We start from the raw sequence: 22,442 nt of genomic DNA on the forward strand, positions 1-22,442 counted from the left end.
AAAAACCATCCATCGGGTTGCATTGCAGAAAAATAAAAGTGTTTATTTTTTTTTATTTATCTTATTTGCACTAAAGTCTGTTTAAGTGTGATGTTTACTGAATCGTCAAAAGAAAAATAGGTTTGATTCCATCAGCATAGAATTACTTTCCAAGTCCAAAAAATATAATTTAAAACGATTTAAAATTAAAGTTTCAAAAATTACAGTATACTTATTATATTAAATGATAATCTTTTGCAATCATTTGTTGATTTCAAGAAGTTAAAATTAGATATAATTAATATTTTCTTTCTGATCTAATTCTCACAGATTTGCTATACTGTTTATAAATTAATAATTTTCAACATATCACAGGGTGCGTTTCTCTATGCCTGTAAAATTATTTATAAATCCAAATTAGTGAAAATAAAATAATCTTTCTGACAAAGTCTATAAAAACCTCCACAATTTCTTATTTTTGTCATTTGAACTGAAGAATGATGCCATGATTGTTTGTTTGTTTCGTAATATTTATTCAACCAAAAAACATATTATTCAACATAAATATTAAACATTTTAAGATAACATTTCTACTTTTTTTGGCTGGGATCTGATTTAGAAGTATTAAACTTGTCTCAATCAGACCCCAAACAAAACAGAGTATATTTTATTTCTGTAGTCTTTTATTATAATTATTATTATTATACTATTATTTAATCCAGTCTCTTATTTATAATAATACTGTATACAGTAATCTATTCTAGTCTATTATTGTAATATTCATTAAATAACATAAGTTTTGATGAAAAATGACATGAGAATATTCATAGCGTTTCATCAGCGTGAAGATTGAAACATATCCCCGTTAATTTAATGGTATGTGCTCAACCTTGACTGGATGTTATCGTGAAAAGATAAAATTGCGACTGATGCTTTGGTCTCAACGCAATCTTACCACTTACAACCGACGACGAATAATAAAAATGATATAAATTATCTTAATGCACTTAGTGTTTTTGTCTTGTAGATAGGATTGATATGAATGTTGTATACTGATAATATATGGCAATACTTTATAACAATGGTGTTTGTTTGTTTGTCATCTGTCTTGATTACTTTAAGTGTGATGAAATATAGAAATTAAGAATATAATAATAGAAATAAGATAATTCTTCTTCTTTCTTTATTTCCATTCATCTTCTTTCTTTATTTCCATTCATCTTCTTTCTTTATTTCCATTCATCTATTTTCTTTATTTCCATTCATCATGCATAATCATAAACATACATAAATAATTATAGTACAACTACAAAGACACAACAAAAAGAATGGAAAGGGGGAGTCTCTGAAGCATAGCTTATACAAGTAGAAACCCCCTGTTACAAAACAATATATATATATATATAAATGGAATGTAAATGTGTAATAAATACTTGGAAAAGAAAAAAAAAATTAAGGGAAGGTAGAATTAGTATTAAGGTATGCTATCAAACTGAAACATGATAATGTAACTTCTTATAACAACTGTGTTTAATGTTTGTCGTCTATTTTATATTGATTGCTATGTAAAATATATCAATCTTAAGACAATTTAATTAAATGCCATTGGTAATATTTGGAAGAAAAAAATTAAAGAAGGTAGTACAGAATCAGTTGTAATACTCTAAGGGACAGAAGAAATGTATCGTAGAAAACTGAAACTGAAAGAAATATTTCTTACACAAAACGCCGCTTGACTTTTTGGGGTATACACACACCATTCCGCAAAACTATTTAGCAGAGGAAGGATTTGATTCAATGATAAATAACGTTGACAGTCAAAAGAAAACATTGTTTCTTGAACAGGTCTTACAGACTAGACTAAATGTCTCATAGACTCTCTTGATCTCTCTTGTTTGAGCATGCCAGTTTCCAAATACCCATTTTTTGAGCCGTAGTAAACAATAAGCTACCACATAAGCTTACTGTTTCCTAATGATTCCGTTCTCTAAATATTACTGCCTAAAGGAGCGGCATGCATAGCTTTACACTCAACCTACAATAGGCCTATTGTATTTGATAGAAATATGTTTTTAAAAAAAACATCCAGTTTTGCAAACATTAAGATCTGAAAATGATATATAACAATATTTTTTATTTTGACATTTGATAAATGATGATTGTTATTTCAAACTAAATATCTCATTATTATGAAACTGAATGAGACCATTATAGTTGAAGGCTATAAATATTGAGTTAAAAACAAATCTGTTGGCTGGGATAGTAGGAGGGTTACCATGATGTATCCTCAGGATGTTACTTTTTAATCATGCATTAGGTCTACAAATGTTCAGTGGCGTACTGTAACAGCTATGAGCGCTCACTGGCAAAACCCAGGGCCACTGAGCAGTGCCCAGAGGAAAAAACAGCCTCAGCGTTACACCACTGCAAAGCATTTTGTTTAAAAGTCAAGAAAAATATCATTCCTTGGGAGGATTTCAAATGTTGCACCCACAGATAAAAACACTGCTTGATCATCTTTTACCGTAACTAACGAAGTATAGTTATATTATCAACGCATAGATGGGATAGAGGTAGTGGTTACTGTATCTATGTAACAATCATAGAGTTTATCGCAGGGTTTTAAACACAAAACCCAATCTTGAGACTCGGTCGGTTGTGGACAAATTTTCTAATGTTTACAAGTTACGTTTTATAGGTTTATCATGTCTAAAATAATAGAAGACAAAGTTGAAAGATGATAACAAATGAATGATAGATTCTTACTATTTAAATTTATAGAATCATCTAGGTCTACTGTACGTTGATATTTTTCAACAAACCTTCCAAATATATTTGTCAGAAATTGCTGAAAGATGATAATAGATTTATAGTTTGTTTCACTTTAAATTTATAACTATAAGTGATCTTCTGGGATATTTTCTAATATACTCGCAAAAAATGTATTGTGTAACTGTTAAACAAAAACCTGAAAGGTGATAATGAATAAATCTCTGATTTCTGAATAAAAAGCCATGAGGTAAATAATACTGTAATTGGAAAGATGAGAATTTATAAACAAAATGATAGTATTGATGGATCTTCGGTTTATGAAGGCCATTTGGAAAAAAGATAGTGGGCTTCAATATGATAGCACCCGTAAAAAAATGACAAAGATTGATACTAAAAATAATGAAAAATGAGAATTAATCGCTGGGTTGAATTTCTGAAGGTCGCGTGTTACAAAGAAACATAAACACTACGATACCCTGAAGGTTAACTATGAAATTGCCGATTGCTCCAGAAAAATTGGTTGAAAAGGCCGTTGCTAAGTTACACGATAACTATTAACAGATCGTTTTTTATGTTCGGTTGAGTAACATAAGTGGTTGTGACTGAAAACGTAGGCTTGTATTTGTATTAGATGGAAATCTTATCAGAATTTCTAAATATCACATCTTTTATTTTTTGCTGAGATTATATCTGATTGATATACTTGATTTCAGTCGTTATTTACAATATGTTGTAATTAAGCACTTCAAATATAAAATTTGAGGCAACTTGTAATATGTCAGACTTGAAAATGAACTCTGAACACATAGATCATTTACATTTTGTCCTTTCTGACAGTCGTCTCAAATATTGATCAATTCTAGTTGGTCTGGTAACCATTACTTTGAAGTTAGGTACTCTGATTTTGTACATTACATTAGTTTCTTTGCATTATTATCAATCAATTATATTTCCTCTCACTGTGTAGGCTACTATATTTTCTCAATTAAACACTCTGCTTTGAATAAACATTCCCCTCAAATAAATGTTGTCAAATAAACATCCCCCTTAGAATAACTGTCCCCCTCAAAAAAACATCCCCCTAGAATAAATTCCCTCCCTCGCCTCCCATGAAGCATCGTTTGGAATAAAAATCCCCTCAATTATACATAAACTAGAAAGCCACTCCGAGAGTGCATACTTCCGCCTACTGTAAAATTCTCCTACATAAAATTTCTCAGGGAAAAAATATATATATATTTGTGTGTGTCTTAATGCTGTTTGTGATTTAGGCTAATTTCACTACAAGCATGTGTATGCGAGTTTGGTGTAATGGTTATGTAACAAGCCATTCAATTAACAATAGCTTTAGTTGACTAACAATAGAACAGCAACGCGAAAATCAAACGAGTGAATGTGAAAAGAAATAGGTTTTTTAAACTACTCGCATCAAAAAAGGTGCACATTAAATCAAATTATGTTTTAAAATTACAAATCACAAATTATAACTCTTGCCTCTTATACAAAAATGAAGTTTTTTGGACAAGTAGTTCTCGAGAAAATGCAATTTCAGTTTACTTGTTACTTTAAAACTGCTCGCCGGCTTTTGAAAAATTCTGTCCTATCTTTTAACACTAGCAGGTCTGAAAAGTATACTAAAAAGTGGTCCAGAATTTAATTGAATGGTCCTTGACCACATATCTATCTGTATATTCATTTTGGTAAAGATCTTTTTTTTACTTTTTGAGTAATCCTGCTAACAAACAAACAGACAAACAAACACACGCGATCGATTACATATACCTCCTTGGCGGAGGTAAACTACTTATAAGTTATATAATGTTTGTTTTTTCTTTAATTTTTTTCAGTAACTGTTTATTTCACTTTTTTTCTCTCAAAAGAATGCAAAATTATTTGTATCTAAAAACCAGATTAACATTATTAATCATAATTTTTTAAAAAACATTGTAAGAAAAAGGAATATATGCAATAGTTAAACCTGTATAGTATAGTAATTTTCTAATTTTTATTTTATTCCAATCATAATTTTTAACAGATATTACAGTACATTAGTATAGTAATAGTAGTAGTTTTCAACCCTCATGAAAACAACAAAGCTAAAACATATCTAATCGTTACAGTGCTAGAAGTTATTTTATTTGTTATTGTCTTTCTGAATGGCCCTCCAAGGTGTGCTCATTTTTTACATGACATTCATTCTGAAATTAATGTCAGTGCATTTGAATGTTAATGTGTTGAATTTTGGACAGTTAATAGTCATTGTATGATTTTTGGGTCCTTTGCGATTGCTGGATTTCAAGGTTCGCCAGTAGCAGTTAGTCGTAAAAGGTCGATATGAATAATTATTGTAACTGAGAACACTCTAATGTTGTTCTGCTCTGTCAGCCTTTTTGCGTCGTTGAGTAATATTTACGTATTCTATTGCATTGATAAAACACATGTGAATTTTGTATAGTGTAATTACAAAATGGATTTATATTTATAATTTCACTGAATACGATATGTCATTGTTTATAATATTTGGTGCGGGCAGTAATAATATGACAACAAAGAGCCTGTTTCTGCTGCAACTGCTCAAAATACGGTATAAAAATACGGTATAAAATACGGTATTTTTTATACCATATTTTTTAGTACCCCGTTTCTGCCAACAATACTTCTTGGGTGGTCGTGTTAAATTTCATCCTTTTTACCCAAATTGCCATTCATTTATTTGGTCGATAATTAAAAGTCGCAATAAAGGAAGTTTTACGCCTCACTTTCAACAGGCTAGCCCTAGTGATAGAGATGTTGTGAGAGGACAGAAAACATCGTAATGGGGACAAGTAATTCGTTCCCTCCCCGAGTTATTGTCTTTTGCAATGTTGTACTGCTTTCGCATGCTCTTCAGCTTTGAGTTTACTTGATTTTTTTAGAAATGTGGTTGTCTCTTTTATTACCTTTTAGTTGGCCGGACATTTAGCTTCCCCTCTCCCTCCGTCCCCACACCCTCCTTCCCCACACCCTCCTTCCCCACACCCTCCTTCCCCACACCCTCCTTCCCGACACAGATTTATATAGTAAATACTGTGACGACTTCGCTCCACATTTTCGCCGAATATATCTATACACGTGTGTAAAACAGCTGACAGCGACAGAAAATAAAAACACGACGTTGACCTCATGTCGCAGGTAAAAAAAAATACGGTATAAATTTGTAAATACCGTATTTTATCCACAAATTTTGTGGGGAAAATATGGTATACAAAATACGGTATTTTTTTTATGAGCGCAGTTTCTGCTGCCAAAAAAATACGGTATAAATACGGTATTCAGAAAATACCGTATAAAATACGGTATTTTCTTGGCAGCAGAAACAGGGCCAAACTAGACATGAACACTGCACCACCACCAGAACGAGTTAGGCAATCTGTGTGTTTGTTAAATTAAAACGTTTAAAAATGAATAATAAAATTTGTTTTCATTGCTGCTGGCGTTAAACCCAAAGCCTACAGTTTTACCAAGTCTGTTTTTGTTGTAAATTTGTTATTATTTATTATAGTTTTTGTTCCCAATTATTTTGTCTGCCATGCTTGTACAGTAAGTTGTAAAACTTAATTTTCAGTAATTTAAGTGTTTAGAATTTTTATAAAATATTCTACAAATGCAAATTTAAAGTGGAAATAAAATAAAATGTTGTTTCAGTTTTCTAGAGTGATTTCACAAAAACCAAAAGTAATTGAAAAGTAAAGTATGTGCTTTTTCTCATGCTGGCAAATGTTCTCTAAAGGAAGGATAAAGAACGACCTTGAATAGTCCATTATTGTAAGCAATCAAAGCTGACCATTAATTAATGGAACATTCCAAGATTTTGGAAATAATTCTCCATGGGTCAAGTAAGATTCGTTAAATTGAAAATATTGTACAGCTTTTAAATAATTCTTTTATGCACAAAATTGTTTTGTAGTAATGTAAAATATACTTCCATTTTGAATTAAAATCTTGCTCAATTACAAATGGTTTCTGTTCCTAAACAAAGGGATATTTAATGTAGTTAAATACCAATACAACAGAATGTAATTTATTTGGTATCTCTAATTACCTTCTAATATCATTTTTACTTAATAACAAAATAATAAAGATAAATGAAAACTATTATTTTATTTCAAATATTACATTAAAGTGATCTTGACAAAAAATGGAATTGTATAATTAAGAATTTAATCCTATTTAATAATTAATAATATTTCATAAAATCTTTAACCAGTTCACATGGAAGATGTTTTTCCATGAGGCCGTACTTTTCATTTATAAGTGATTCAGAAAAATCGTTTGTAAATTGTATCAAATATATAATTTAAATTTTGTTTTTAATTATTTTAAAATTAATTTTCAGATCACCAGGCAATAGAATTTCTTCTATACCTAAATTTATAAATGTTTTAAATTCATTTTTGAGAATCACATTGATCACCCCACATAATAAATGGTGTAAGCTAGGCTGATTATTAACAGGTGATTTGATTAGCTTGCAAAGTGTCCATTGGCCTTGTACTTTTAATCTGGGCTAGACCTGTTATGTAATAGAGGAGATTAAAGGATGAAAGTGATCAGTAAGCCAGTTCATTGTCAGAGCATGGTCATACTACATCTACACTGGGTTCTTTGTGAAGGCCTAGCATAAGTCTATTTTTTTTTTTATAGCTACAGACAGTAGTAATAGTATAGTAAATAAATACTTTATTTTAATTGTTTAATTTGATTATTCATTTGAAGAATTAACTGGACTTTTTATGGGTAATGTATTACAATTTGTATCTGATTTTTTTTAATGATTATTTTTGTGCTATAATGTTTTGAATGTACCATTTCACCATTACCTGTAGTATTATAAAGATTTATACAAATTAATTCACCAGATTTTGTTTTTACAATTTACATTAGTATTATAATTGCATGCAATAGAAATTTGTTTGAAACCCCTAGTTTAATTAATTTGTTTAGTTATTAACAATGATGTTTTTAAATTAAAACAAATATTTTATTGTAATTTAAAGATAAAAAAAATGTACAAAATAAATTACATTTTAAATTATTCTTTGTATTTAAGGACCAATTTGCATTATAGTATTTAGTAGGAAAATATAGATTATATTCTTCAGTTTTGTTAAATACAATTTTGTCTTTGTTCTCACTTTTTCTTGTTTTGAAAAAAAAAATTATTCTACTTATAAAAAAATAATGTAAAAATAAATTTAACTAAATTAAAGTTATTGTTTGACAATAAAGGTTATAAATATCATATACCAAATTTCTTCGGACAGGCCAACAGGCAATGGACTTTACCAGATCAGTATTGGTCAAAAAGCAGTTATAGTTACTAATAAATAGTATTCGCAGTATGTTCATCTGTAAGACCAGACCAGAAAGATTTTGAACAACCAAATAGAAATGTGTATACCCACTGTTTTAACCATCCTAAAATGGTTCTATGAAAACAGATTAATTTAAATATTTCAGAAGCCAATGCCATTAAGCAGCCATCATTTATAAATATCATTGGTTTGCTGTCAATCAATCATATAAATTGACAGATTCACACAATTCTGTAAGTTTTATTATGCTGTATACTTTTAATACTTCTGTCCATCATTATTTCCTCTTTTTTTAATTATGAAATTATTCAATTATATTACCAAATAATGGTAACTTGGCAGAAAATTGATTTTGTTCCAGCTTGTCTGTCAATCTGTTTGAGGCGTTTTTTTCTCCAGATTTTTTTGCCAATTTGGGTGAAATCTAAATAAAATAAAGTTTGTGTTTATAGTTACTGAATTTGATGAGGCATAATTAGTTACTGTAGCCTTTTGCTGGTATGGGGTTTCATTTACTGCAATTAAAATCCTACATTTTAACGATTTATTTCTAAAAAAACAACATTGCAAGGTTATTGTCTGGTCGTTAAATATGATTATCCTGTCATTCAAATATCTTTGAAACGAGATAGTTCTGTTAAACTTGGCGTTATTTTCCAGAGAGTTACTTTACTATTTAATCATCTTTGAGATTCAACAACTGTTAATACCATATATTATTTAATGCCTGATCTATTTAGTTTTATTTGCTTCTGCTATAGTTTTATGTTACATGTCAGTTTTCAAGATGCCTCTCCTGACACTATACTATTAACACACGGTTTTCTAAAAAGTTTTTTGCAGCTGGGAAATAAACCAATCCTATGGTCCATAGACAAAATTTGGTATTTGGGTTTGTTTTATCCCCAAAAACAGAAAAAGCGACTAAAACTACAGTACCCTTAAATGTCTAATAAAAGTTGGAGCGTCCGACAGTTTCGACTCCTTGCTCTGTATGTAATTATGCTGTGTGGCTTCCCTCTTGCCTACCAACCCATCAATTCTGGGTATCTGCATGTGTTGTATTATTCTCCCAATCATTTTTAGCTTTTTGACATCCATTCCTAGACTCTGACACAGTATCTAGATTTGTCTGAAGACCAAAATACTGTAGTACCCATCAATAACTCAAGCCAATACTTTAGTTCAAAACAAACAGTATGTGATTTGTTTCCCATCCTGTAATTGGCTAGTCATGTGTTTGCTGTTAAAAGTGTATGGAAGTAAAAATGTTTTTTTTAAAGTATGGTAAGCTTCACTACTATTTCACTTCAATTGTCCAAAATTCATATGATATTTTCACAAATAACAATATAAAAACACCACATTTAGAATAAATGAAAAAAAAGGGCAAAACAATTACAATGGCAATAATAAAATGGGAGGACATAAGTACAGAGATGAATTTATTTAATTTGTTTGTTTCCCATCCTGGGATTTCCTTTGAGAACATTGTTTTTTTACAGTAGCAAATTGTAGAGCAGACAAACTATGTTTATATAAAATTAAACAAGTTGAAACAAATAAATAAACTGGTAAATATATTCAGTAAAAATGCATAGTTGCTCTGGTAAATGAAAGTATGGTATATAATGGTGTACTGTACTTCCTGTTTTATTGGTCTGTTATCTGATCTTGTAGAGGCTGGCCAGAAGGTTGAAGGTTAGTGTTAGTTGAAGGTTAGCAGCACAGTCTAATGGTTCATTGTAGTGCAGTAGGTTGAGGTCTTTCACCCAGCAATATTTCATAATCTCATATAATATCATTCTTTCCTCTGCTGTCCTAGTTTCCTTTCAACTTTACTCTGCTTAAAATTAAACTTTCTGCATACTAAATATAGCACACACCTTGGTAAGAAGACATGAAAGAGTAAGTTATATTTGTGTTGGAATGCACTGTCATGTTTGCCTGGAGCAGTGCTTTGTCGGCCTTGGTTCTAAATGATAGTTGAAAGGAATAACTGGTACAGTGTAAAGATACCTCAATTCTCCAGATATTTGGTGGCCATAAAATAATCTTCCCAAATTAGGTTTAAAAACTATAGGCCTATTAAATTCTTGGGTGTTGGAAGAACACAAGCTGTGAAGATACTGTCTGTAGGCTATGCATGTTTACAGCCTTTATATTGCACCTTTTAACAAACAGCCAATATAACATTTTTAAATCGATTAGTACAAATTGAGATTATAAGTTTGGGTACTTCTTTTCATTGGATAATAATAATTAATATATAATTAATTAAATAATAAATAATTACAAAAAGACTACAGTAGGCAGGCTTTAGTTGTGTCATTTTTTCCTTTTTCATTTTCTATTTATGTCCAGTCTATTAATAAATAGTAGGCCTATATTTTCGTTAAATTCATTAAACATGTTTTCACTATTTGCTTCTTATTGATGTCCTGTTTTTTCCTGTTAAATCTGGTATGCATAAGCCTTAGTATGCGCGTGAACAACATGCCTGGATTTGGAAAATGCTAAATAAAACAAAAACAGTTTGCTCAGGAGTATTGTTATGGATCAAGAGTGGCCTTGTATAAGATGTGAGAGAAATCACCTGAGGTATCTGCTTGTGAGCAGTTGTTCACATGAATGTACTCATCCACTTGTGTTTGACATGTGAAGGTGGTGGTTTATGAGTAGAATTTATACAAATGTTATTGATTAAAAAGATAAAAGGAGTTGAAAAATGGATACAAACTAAAATATTTAAACTGGTATGTATTTTTCTTCTTTCAGATCATGGGTAACAACCAGGGCCAGTTAAAGTCTTCAAGATTTGAGGCTGCCTTGCACATGTCCATTGAGCAGTCGCTGCGGTCAAACAATGCCACTCCACAACCAGTTTTTTCACAGTTATACTTGGAAAAGGGTTGGTACTCTATTTTTGTTATGATTCAGTTTTAACTCGAGTAATAATTGTTGCACAACAGGGCTAGCTAATATGTAGTGGGCTAGTATCACTATACAATGTGCAGGTAACTACTGTAGCTCAGTATGCTGGTACTAACGAATGATTATGAGTGCAATGGTACAAATAATTTCAAGAGGTGAAAGATGAAAGGTTATATTTTCACAAGGCGACAGCTGAGTGAAAATATGATACTTACAGTATCAATAAACTATATTGGGCTAGTGCACTGCATATTAGTTCAGTGGGCGGGGCTAGTCACAAGAGTATTTAAATCGAGTCTGTTATTGTAGATTTAGTTTTCTTTTTCCCCTACAAGATTATGTTCAAATGAGTATAGTTTGTCTACCCTTATAATAAGCTGCATGGCTCATTGAACTGATCAACCAGCAGGGTCATAAGTTCAACCTGAATGATAAAGAACATCTAGTGTATAGTATTTACTTTATCAGCTGTAAATAATATAATAAAACATTATTCAAATAATGATTTATGAGTTTAAACTAAACCTAATATAAAGATCAGATATTAAAAACAATTAACAAGAAAAAAGAACGTAAATGTGGGATAATGCTATTTTTAATCTTTAATTTTAACAAAAGAACCATGTTAGGCATGGTTTTAAAATAAATTTTTAGTTTAATTAACACAGAAAAAACAAACTAAAATAAAACGATGACATAAAAAGAATAACAAAAAACAGATCGAATTATATGTGGAGCACAACAGAGGGCTTGCTTTTTAATATTAGGCCGATATTGAAGATTTTATAACGTCACAAAATTGAAAATTGATAGGCATTGTCTTATTTGTGGATGTTATTTTGCAAACAGTCTTTACTACAAAGCAACTAATGAAAATATAAAATACAGAATTTACACATAAAGAACCAGGGAATTTTAGCTGAGCTTGAGCCTGAAAATGTTCATTTTCACAGTAGTTTATGGTGGTAGTTCTCAACCATTCTTACATGTACATCAAGATGTGTTGTGGAATCTTGTATCTCTATAGGAGATTTTTATATTTCATATATTGTTTTTAAGCTAGGATAAAAATACATTTACACAACAATGATACCATTGTATACGGTGCGCCAGTATTATCTACTGGTCCATGGTAGCCAAGTGAGTTAGCGATAATCATGACCAGCACACAGCGAAGGTAGGTAAAGTACCCAATTACACAAATAAGAAGTCAGTTGTCATTAACCCTGATGTTACTCCATCATACTTTTGATTTACCACTGAGCGAGTGAGTGGCCGAGCGGCTAAAATAGTGGAACCATAATACATAGCCATAACATCGGCAAGGGTTCGAGGCTCACTCGCTCTATGGTTCTGGTGGTAGAACGAGTCTTCTCGGATAAGGACTATAAACCGTAGGTCCAGTGTACATATCTGGTTCATGTGCATTTTAAAGAACCTACTGTACAAGTAGTACATATTTTGAGACGAGTAAGTGGTTACCCCGGTGTACAAGTTCACACACAACCACTGTCACAAACTCATCATAGTTCTATACACTGGCACTCTGGGAGAACAGTCTTTGACTGAAGAGGCTATCCAGTATAAAGAATAAATAATAACAAATGATATAGTTTAGATTTCTGAGTTATTGTACAGAATGTAACATTAACAATAACATTGTATCGGAGGTAAATTGACAAGACAAAAAACACAGCACTATTTGAAGTTAAATTATTTTACTTTGGTTTTTAATTATCTCAAAATGTAATAGATACAGTGTATATTTAATAAGGAGAATTTAACTATGTTCAATTAAAATCTAATGGTTTACTAGACTATAATGCATTACTACTATACCTTAGGTTATGAACACAATTTATACTTTATTGATTTTCTTTCATGAATTTAATCCCTTCTATACTTGTATTTATCAGACATACATTTAAAAAAATTAAACAAAATACAAGCATGTTACTTGAAACAAAATATGTATACTTTGGTTAAAAAAGAAAAGATTGATATTAAATTACTATTTAATAATTATAAATAAACACAGTTAATTCGAGAAATAAATTCGGTACTATGACATTTTTGACTTAGATTTTATTTATTTTATAATATAAAATATATGACAAATTGTAGCTATATTTTTTGTACTTTTATAAATTTAATAAAAATATATGTTTGTACAGTATTTACTATAATATTATTAATTAACAAAATAGTAATCAAATTAGTATGCAAAAGAACATAAATTGATTTTACTGAATATTATTAGAAAAATAAAAGAAAAATTTAAAAACGGTTATGATCATCATGTTCAACATATTACCATACCAGTATGTTAATATAAGAGTATAATTTGTTATGATGAAGATGACAGGAGGCCAAATGTTACACCTCATTTGTTACGTGTTTACATTCATTTGTCGGACACACTCATACCGAATTTACTTTTGCGAACAAATTATTTGGCAAAATAATCAATGTTAACTTAAAGTAATTTTTCAAATCCGAATTTTAACAAATCGTAAAATCTACAAATTATTCAACCTTTTTGTTTAATAAAGTAAAGTATGTTTTCTTATTTGTAAATGTTTATATTATTCAAATAAATAAAAACATATCATTTTAATAGTAATTTACCGTTTCGTACGAAAAAAAATATAATAAATAAAGAATTTAACTGTAGCCATGTTTTCTTATAAATGGATACATTATTTTCCCAAATGCACACGCATGGTTATTAAATGCGTGAATATTGCACACATACATATTTATGTGCAAACAGCTGACAAAAACTAAGCTATCTGAGTGATTGATGTATACAGATTAAAGATATATTATTGATGTATATATAGTGTAACAAATAATGGTGATTATACCCTCGTCCTTCTCGTAAATGTATGGCCACGAGGAGGCCTTTAACGGATCGTTTCGCTTGTCTTGTTTCAACATTGTGTTATTTGATAGTGCGTGTTACCGTGGTAATCATTTATTCATATTCGTATTGTAGTTTTTTTTTGCATCAGTAAGTATTAGGTGCTATGTTTATGATAGTGATACCGAGGTGAAAGGTCAATTAACGTTCAATGGGTAACAATATTTCAAAATTGATTACATTATTTATAAACAATATTTTGATAATCTTGACATTTGAAGAACATTTCTATGCTTTAATCTATTTTTTAAATCCTGTGATTAAAAATTAAGTAGGAAGATTGAAAAAGGTGTTTTAATGAGAGATGGAGGCAAGGTACTGTAAGATGAGATGGGGGCAAGGTACTGTAAGATGAGATGGGGGCAAGGTACTGTAAGATGATAATTAAGCTGGCTCTTTTGGTTTACATGATGGAAGTGTGACAGATGACAGACAATGTTGTACAATTTGTTATAATTTTATTTAAAAAAATAAATTAAAATTTAAATAATTTTCTTTTTTCCTTTTTTTATTGAATTTTAAACATTTTCCTGACAAAGTAATGGTCAACTGGAATTCCATTGAATGGAAATCTTTGTTTTTTTGTTAAATTGAACTTTTTATTTTGTCTTAGTTTTTAATAAAGCAAAAATCATAATTTTTGGGGTTTTTTTTGGCAAAAGTGAGTAACTTTATCCAAACTACAAAATGGCCAACTAAAATTTGGATTTTATAGATTTGTATTTTTTTTCATTTTGGAGACCATATTTATTTATTTATTTAATATGGTATAAAAAAGTACAAACCAATAGCACACAGCTGAAAAAGTTTGTATTAAAATTTAAACAAATTAAACATCTATAAAACTACAACTATATTACAAACCAATGTTCTTATTAACTTGATTGGAAGTTATGATGCATATTATCCTAATGGAGTGCTATGCTTATCTGATATTTGGTATCAACTGCTGGCTAATAGAAAAAGGTTTTCCATTTTTGTAAGTCAAGTCAAGAGTCCAAGTTTCTTCAATTTGATTAATGATACGTTTCAAAATCCTTTCAATATTTGATATAATTTTTCCTTTTAGACGTAAAGCCTAAAGTCCGCGAGCTAAATGTAAGACGAAGTAGTGATGGCCGCCGTGAAAGAGACAGTTCGTCGATCAGTCCACGAGCTTTACATGACGTACATCCAGAACATCGATCAAGATCATCCGAACCACATACTCCTGCATCCACCTCACCAAGACATTCACACCAGTCGCAGATACGGCATCCGGTTCCATCAAAAGTACACGCACCCGTTGTTATCCCATCCCACCGCATTCCTCCACACCCGTCCATTACCCATCAACCTCTTCCACCCGCTCCACTTGTTGTTAGCCGGACAGCTCCTCCACAGATCATTCCAAGGCACAATCCACCTGATCATATACCATCGTCGATGACTGGCATGATGCCCAAGCAATTGTCCCCCAGGCCCCCCGCAGATGAGTTGGTTCAGTATAGAAGGGAGTATATGGATGGATCGGGTATGCTTTACAATAGTCTTACAGTGCAAGGTTGTCAAGAAGTAGGTGAGTACTGTGCTTAGGATTTATGCAAGAAGAAAAATCATTTGACACACCAAGCTATTTAAAACATGCATTCAAATTTTACAGTATATGACCTAACTGATTTTATGTCAACAGCCAGCCAGCAAAAGCAAAAAAAGAATATAAATTGTGAAGAAAACAAATTCTTTGATGTAAAAACTTCCAGAGAAATGTATATATATATGTAGACCTAAACGACTTTACTCTATTTAACATAGAATAAAATGTACTCCAAATAACAGGGAAGCCATGATTCAACCTTTCGATCTTCTTTTGTATATTAAGTAGCATTTTATTACAGTATTTATTTTTTCGCCCACTTCACTAAAAGCACATTGAGACGACATTGTTTGTGGAATGCGCTATACAAATATATTAGCATTAACACATTACATGTCAGGTTTTATCATTATGAATTAGAATATTCTATTTGTTCCACTGATAACAACCATTAAATTGTATTACATAAGTTTACTCGCACATATTGGCATTCGCTACCTTGTATGTCAACAGCTACCCAGAGGGCTTTATGCATAAAAAGTGTATATATAAAAGAAAGTTATAGATTTTTATGAAGTAAAGTAGGTCATTTTGATTGACTTTTCTCTACCTTTGCCCTACTGGTGAACCTCCTCTTCCTTATTTTATCTATTAATTTATTAATATCATTACTTTTTATCGAAAAAAAGCTGGCTTTAAATGCCAACTACTAAACTAAGTCTAGTTGATTTTTATTTACTGTCATGTCCCAGTGATGAACCTGCCCTATATTAAAAAAATTGTTATATTTATTGTATAAATTGTATATTTTATGGTTAGAAATCTAGGGTTTTTATCCTAAAAATAATTTTTAAAAATACCATCAAATTTTGCAAAAAATCTTGGAATATTTTACTATTTTACTCAATTTAACATTTCAATATAAACAAATAATATTTTGAAGTGCTTTCTGCTATACCTAATGCCAGTGTTGTCATATGTACAGAATGTTCGGTACAGTATACAGTAGAATCCCTCCTTTGCATTGGTGGATCCAAAGATGTTATCCTGGGGAACCTCCCTTCTTCCTCCTCCTCCTTTTTAACAGCTAAACGAAATTATGAACTACTTTTTGACTATTAATGTTATGTTTGCGCTCTGCCGATGAAAATACTGAATCTTCCCCGGCTTTGAGATACTTCTATTAAGAGGATACTTTCACATGACATGAATGATGGAAAATATATGTTTTAACTCTACAGTCAACCCCTAACCAGGTGCGGATATTTGGTTGGGTCCCACCTGGTGTATTTATCATGTCTAATTGGACAAAATATATGTCAAATTGATTATCTATTCAGTTTATTATATATTTATATATTATTTTGTATTTCTTAAAATCAATGTTTCAGGTTTCTGTCAAGCTGGTGCCGATATTCGACTAACAGAACTTACAGAAAAGACTATCGACCTTCCAAAAGGCTTCATTCTTGTCGGGACTAAGTCACCATACTTGCCCGAGAATATCGTGGTAGCAGCGGTTGATGCAAGGTTCTTACCGGATCCTAACACAAATCTTGCCTTGCTTGGTAGGTATCATTTTTTAGGTGAACTTAAGAAGCAGAAGCTTGAAGAAAAAGGTTAAAGGTTATTTTCCATATTCCTAACATTTCCCTGACCCCATCACAAATCTAACCTTTTCAGCTACCAAACATTGTAACTCAATCGGACACAAATCTAGCGTGCCTATCAGAACTTGGTCAACTATCACTCTTCCTCAAAGTCTTGTTATTAAATGTTTCATTTTTAGGGTTATACCGAGCTCTGTCTACACTATCAAACTTTATGTGGCAAACAAATGTGATATGCCTATATATGGACATGATGATGTCATATTTTGCACTATTTTGTCAAATTAGTTTGATAGTGTAGACAGAGCTTTAAATTGCTTTACTATACATTTTGCTTTTGTAATCATCATAAGTCATAAATATTCCAACTGAAAAGTGATAAAGATTTGCAATTAAATTTCCTTTCTTCCTACAGATTTAATCGTATATATTATTTTTAATGAGTGTTACATCATATTTAATGAGTTTTTTCCATATTATCAAGGTCGCTTAGTAGCTGGTGATAGCATACTGCCAATTATAATAAGATAATAAACTTAAAAAGACAAAAATGTCAATTATTATTTGTTTTAACATATTATGTAAGGACTCTAAACAATTTATTAGAGTTTACATGTAGTTTATTATACATGTATGTTTAAGAGTTTATAGTTGGTGTCGGTGTGTTACAAAGTTTATAACTCCTAATTATGAGAATTAAACCCATGTTTTCTGATCTAAGTTTTGTATGAGGAGGGTATGTAGTGGCACCCATATAGCCAAAACCATGAGAACTTCTCTTAAGCTCTGTCTTCACTATCAAACTTAAATTGACATTATGACATCATATCATTACCATTTTTGGGCATATCCACTACCATATTTTTTTTTTTTCAATCAACATTTTTATTCCATAATCAATATAAAAACATATACAAATACAATACAAATAATATGATAATGGAATGGGATACAAAATAAGCACAAGTGCTTTAAGCATGTAACCCTAACAAAAAAGATCAAACATTAGTGGAAGCAAAAAAAGAACAACATTTGGGCACATAACCCTTTTTTTGTCAAATAGTTTGATAGTGTAGACAGCTTTATACTGTGACTCTTAAGAGAAGTTATTGAAATGAAAAAAGGTGTGTTAAATAGCTAGTTTTAATGAAAGACAATTATTATTCACTTTGACCAGATTAGATGAAAACAAAAAAAATTACCTAGTAAAACGTATTTTAATGGAAAAAAATAATAAAAATAATTTAAGGCAGAAAGAAAATTATTGTGAAATAAATACTAATCTGTGTGTGTAAAAGTATATAAATTGTATCAAATAAATTAGAACAAAGCATTTTAAGACTAAAACAAGTCCAAAAACCTTTTATTTATTATTAAGTATTTAAGTAAATTCCACAATACTCCCATAACTATTAAAACTCATGCCTTACTTAATGTATTTATTTTGCATGATAGGGTTCAGCGGCAACTGTGTTGGCTGTGGTGAGAAGGGATTTCGTTATTTCACAGAGTTTTCGCATCACATTAACCTTAAGTTAACGACACAGGCTAAGAAACAAAAACACCTGAAGTATTACATTGTCAGGAACAAACAGGGGCAATTGGTACGAGGCCCAAATATCCCATGGAAAGGTTAGTAAATGCAATATCTTTTTGTCTAAATAAATCATAATCGAAAAGCTATATTTTATTCTCTATTTGTTAATTCTTGGAATAACAATATGAAATATAATTTTTTTAATGCTTTATTAATTAAGCCATATACAACATCGTCAAGACTTAACTACAACTATTTAGGATTGGATATGTGACACTAGCCTGAACATATTCCATCAAACATTTAAGTGTATGTGTAGATAAGGCTAAAAATGTTTTCTATATCAGCTTTTTACTTATGGAAAAGCTATTCAACTGTTAATGATTAATTAGATACTAACTGATGTATTTACAATGTTATTGTCAACAAACTTAATAATATTTCAACTTATGGAATATTTATGAATTTCCAGTAAATTATTTCTATCTTTGAATGTCTGACTGTCCTACATAGAACATAAACAATGTTACATCCCACTTGTAATTATTGGTCAAATATGGTCATGTGATATTTCCAGTTTTTCATGGGAAAAAATCTTTCTGCTTAAACATGCATGCAAGGTAATTTCCAGTCCATTTCCTAAGTACTAGCTCATAAAGTAAAAGTCACTTTTGATAATACTTAGAATTTTTGATTTACTTGATCTGGAGCCTGGAGAATCAGAATGAAAATTATTGAAATCTGTCAGTTTAATCTGTGGTGCAATCGTTTTTGACTGGTTGTCCTACCTACAGTTAATTTTTGACTGGTTGCTTTATTATACATTTTGCTTTTGTAATTAAAAGTCATAAAACCTACAAACCTGTTTAAACTATAAGTTAATCTGTGGTGGAATCTTGTTTGACTGGGTTTTAGCTACCTACAAACCTATTAAAGGTATCAGTTAATGTGTGGCGTAATCTGTTTTGACTGCATGTTACCCACCTTTAACCTGTTAAAGCTATCAGTTAGTGTGTAGTGGAATCAGGTTTGACTGGGTTTTACCCACATACAAACTTCTTAAAATTGTATCAGTTAATCTATGGTGGAATCAGTTTTGACTGAGTGTCCTACCTACAAACCTGTTAAAACTATCGGTTAATCTGTGGTGGAATCAGTTTTGGACTGGGTTTTATCCACCTACAACCTGTTATAACTATCAGTTAATATGTGGTGGAATTGGTTTTGACTGGGTTTTACCCACCTACACCTGTTAAAACTATCAGTTAATCTATGGTGAAATCGGTTTTGACTGGGTTTTACCCACCTTTAACCTGTTAAACTATCAGTTAATGTGTGGTGAAATCTGTTTTGACTAGGTTTTAGCTACAAACCTATTAAAATTGTCATGTCATTAGTTTGGTACTATTTTCGCATGGAATGTACATGAAGCTGCTCTATTTATAGACATATGATTTTTCCACAGGTAATTTCTGCAAGGGTCTACCGGCTTTGTGGCATGTGGCGACTCAATAACCATAGATATAATATTTCTATTCTGTAAAATGTGTGATCAACACTATACAATGTGAACATAGACAAGCCTGTATCTGCTAGGCCTTTAGTTAATAATATATCCAATTATGGTATGGCAAGGTATTGACGATAACATTGCTTATCTTATAGAATGTCGCAAGCGTAGTTATTCATCATCAGGCATGGGATATATCAGCAGCTCTCCTAACATTACCATTGGTAACCAGGCGTCAGGTGAGTTTTGATGACACAGCTCTGTTGCATTCACAGAATATCTGATATGAATATTATAGAGACATTCAAAATGGCTAGAACCATATTTTGTCTGTAACAACACTGAGTATAGTCCCTATAGTATAACAGACTGAAATATTATAGAGACATTAAAAATGGCTAGAACCATATTTTGTCTGTAACAACACTGAGTATAGTCCCTATTTAACAGACTGAAATATTATAGAGACATTCAAAATGGCTAGAACCATATTTTGTCTGTAACAATACTGAGTTTAGTCCTTATAAAAGACTTACAATGGGGGAATTTTGACCCTGTTTTAAATTGGATCCAAGATGGCGGATAATGTTGGAACTTCATATAAACATTCCCAAGTACAATTGCGGTCAGTATGGTACTCAATTTTGTATGGATACAAATAATCCTTTTGATGTATGGTCTGTTTCTATGGACACGCTATATAACAAACTATTCTGAAGTATGTAGTACTGTCTGTGTTGCTACTAACAACAATTAAACATAATCAGCAGTGTCTGTTTTACTGTACATCACAACACTGAATACAATAATCGAGCAAATGTGTGCAGAAATAAAATTTTAATCAGTTGTATGTTTTTAAAGCTAAATAATATAATTACAATACAAAACCATTGATTAAGGTGTTGTTTCTATCATACATGTAAACATTGTAAAGCTCTGTCTACAATATCAAACTAATTTGAAAAAAAAAGTGTGATGTGACCAAATAAGGTAGTGGTATGCTTAAATATGGTACTGATATGACGACATCATGTCAATATATGGGCACATCACATTTTTTTGTCACACAAAGTTTAATAGTGTAGACAGAGCTTTAGACATTTCCATAGTCACTGTAAAATGACAATACAATATTGGAAGGAAATCTATTCCATACTATATTTGGAGCGTGTGTACCAAGTTAATAAATTGGAAAGCTATTCACATTATAGTTACACAGTTCAAAGTTGTTTATTGAAATTCTTTTTGTTATTACTGCGAAACAAGATGTATTAAACTAGGTCATTGTCATTTGAAAAACAAAGCTATTATCAATAATTAATCATACTTTTGAAAATCCACGTAACAATTCAATCTAATCAGCAGAAAGATAAGATACATTATGCAACACAACAATAGAAATTTATGTCTTATTTCATAGACTGTACACTGCATTAGTATTGATGGTGTATTCTGTAGATAATTCTGTTAAATTGTACATGATTTATCCTAGACGTCATGCAACATTAGCTTTCAACATTAATGGTAGGAAAATCTTTCAAACACAATGCATACTAGTTTACTAATTTGCATAAATCTACATTTTTATCTAGTAATAGTTTCTAGATCGTTAGCTAGTCAATCAACGGCCATAAATTATCGTAGTAGTCACTACCACAGATCATCCCCTTCGGCAACGATCAACCATTATGCGGTAGGACTGAAACGAGAGAGTAACTCCCCAATGGGCCAAGCGTGTCAGGATAAACGAGGCGCATCACCAAGTGAAGGAAGTGCGGCGCAGCCGCCTTTGAAAAAAAGACATCGATATAGTATGGATGGAGAGCGTCCTCATGTTATTCGTCCAGGTGATCATTTGAATTTTTAAATCTAAAAACTATAAACTAACATCTGTTTTGCATCTATTTTTAGTAACTCCTTTATATGATATGAAGATTTCAATTAAATTTATTTTTAAAAATAAAAAAAAAAATCCCAGTGTTTAAAAAAAATAAAATCAACGGTTGATTGATCTATTTATATCTTGCCAAACATTTAATAAAATTGATACATTTTTCTTTGTCTGATTTTATTTAAGTTAATACTTTTTGTCATCTACAATTACAATACGATTAATTTTTTCTCCTATTAAGGTTTAACATGCAAAGAAACATTAATTATTTCACACTGCTGCTTAGCCTATTTATGATCAATAAACTGTTGCACAACACTTTTTCTATTTTATTTTAAAAATTTCATTTTTTTACA

General features: G+C 30.8%; 1 protein-coding gene across 2 annotated transcripts in view; it reads left to right on the forward strand.

Annotated features, from left to right (window-relative positions):
• LOC144853984 (GREB1-like protein) overlaps window positions 1-22,442 on the forward strand; it is a 63,539-nt gene that overhangs the window by 11,653 nt on the left and 29,444 nt on the right. For both annotated transcript variants that reach the window (XM_078711864.1, XM_078711865.1), the window contains exons 3-8: window positions 10,884-11,016; window positions 15,032-15,520; window positions 16,930-17,106; window positions 18,604-18,780; window positions 20,351-20,434; window positions 21,788-22,042. In XM_078711864.1, the coding sequence (XP_078567990.1) occupies window positions 10,887-11,016; window positions 15,032-15,520; window positions 16,930-17,106; window positions 18,604-18,780; window positions 20,351-20,434; window positions 21,788-22,042 (1,312 nt within the window). In that variant the 5' untranslated portion in view covers window positions 10,884-10,886. The remainder of the gene's footprint in view (window positions 1-10,883; window positions 11,017-15,031; window positions 15,521-16,929; window positions 17,107-18,603; window positions 18,781-20,350; window positions 20,435-21,787; window positions 22,043-22,442) is intronic.

Source organism: Antedon bifida, chromosome 10 (genome assembly GCF_963402885.1).
Source record: "Antedon bifida chromosome 10, ecAntBifi1.1, whole genome shotgun sequence".
Taxonomy (NCBI): Eukaryota; Metazoa; Echinodermata; class Crinoidea; order Comatulida; family Antedonidae; genus Antedon; species Antedon bifida.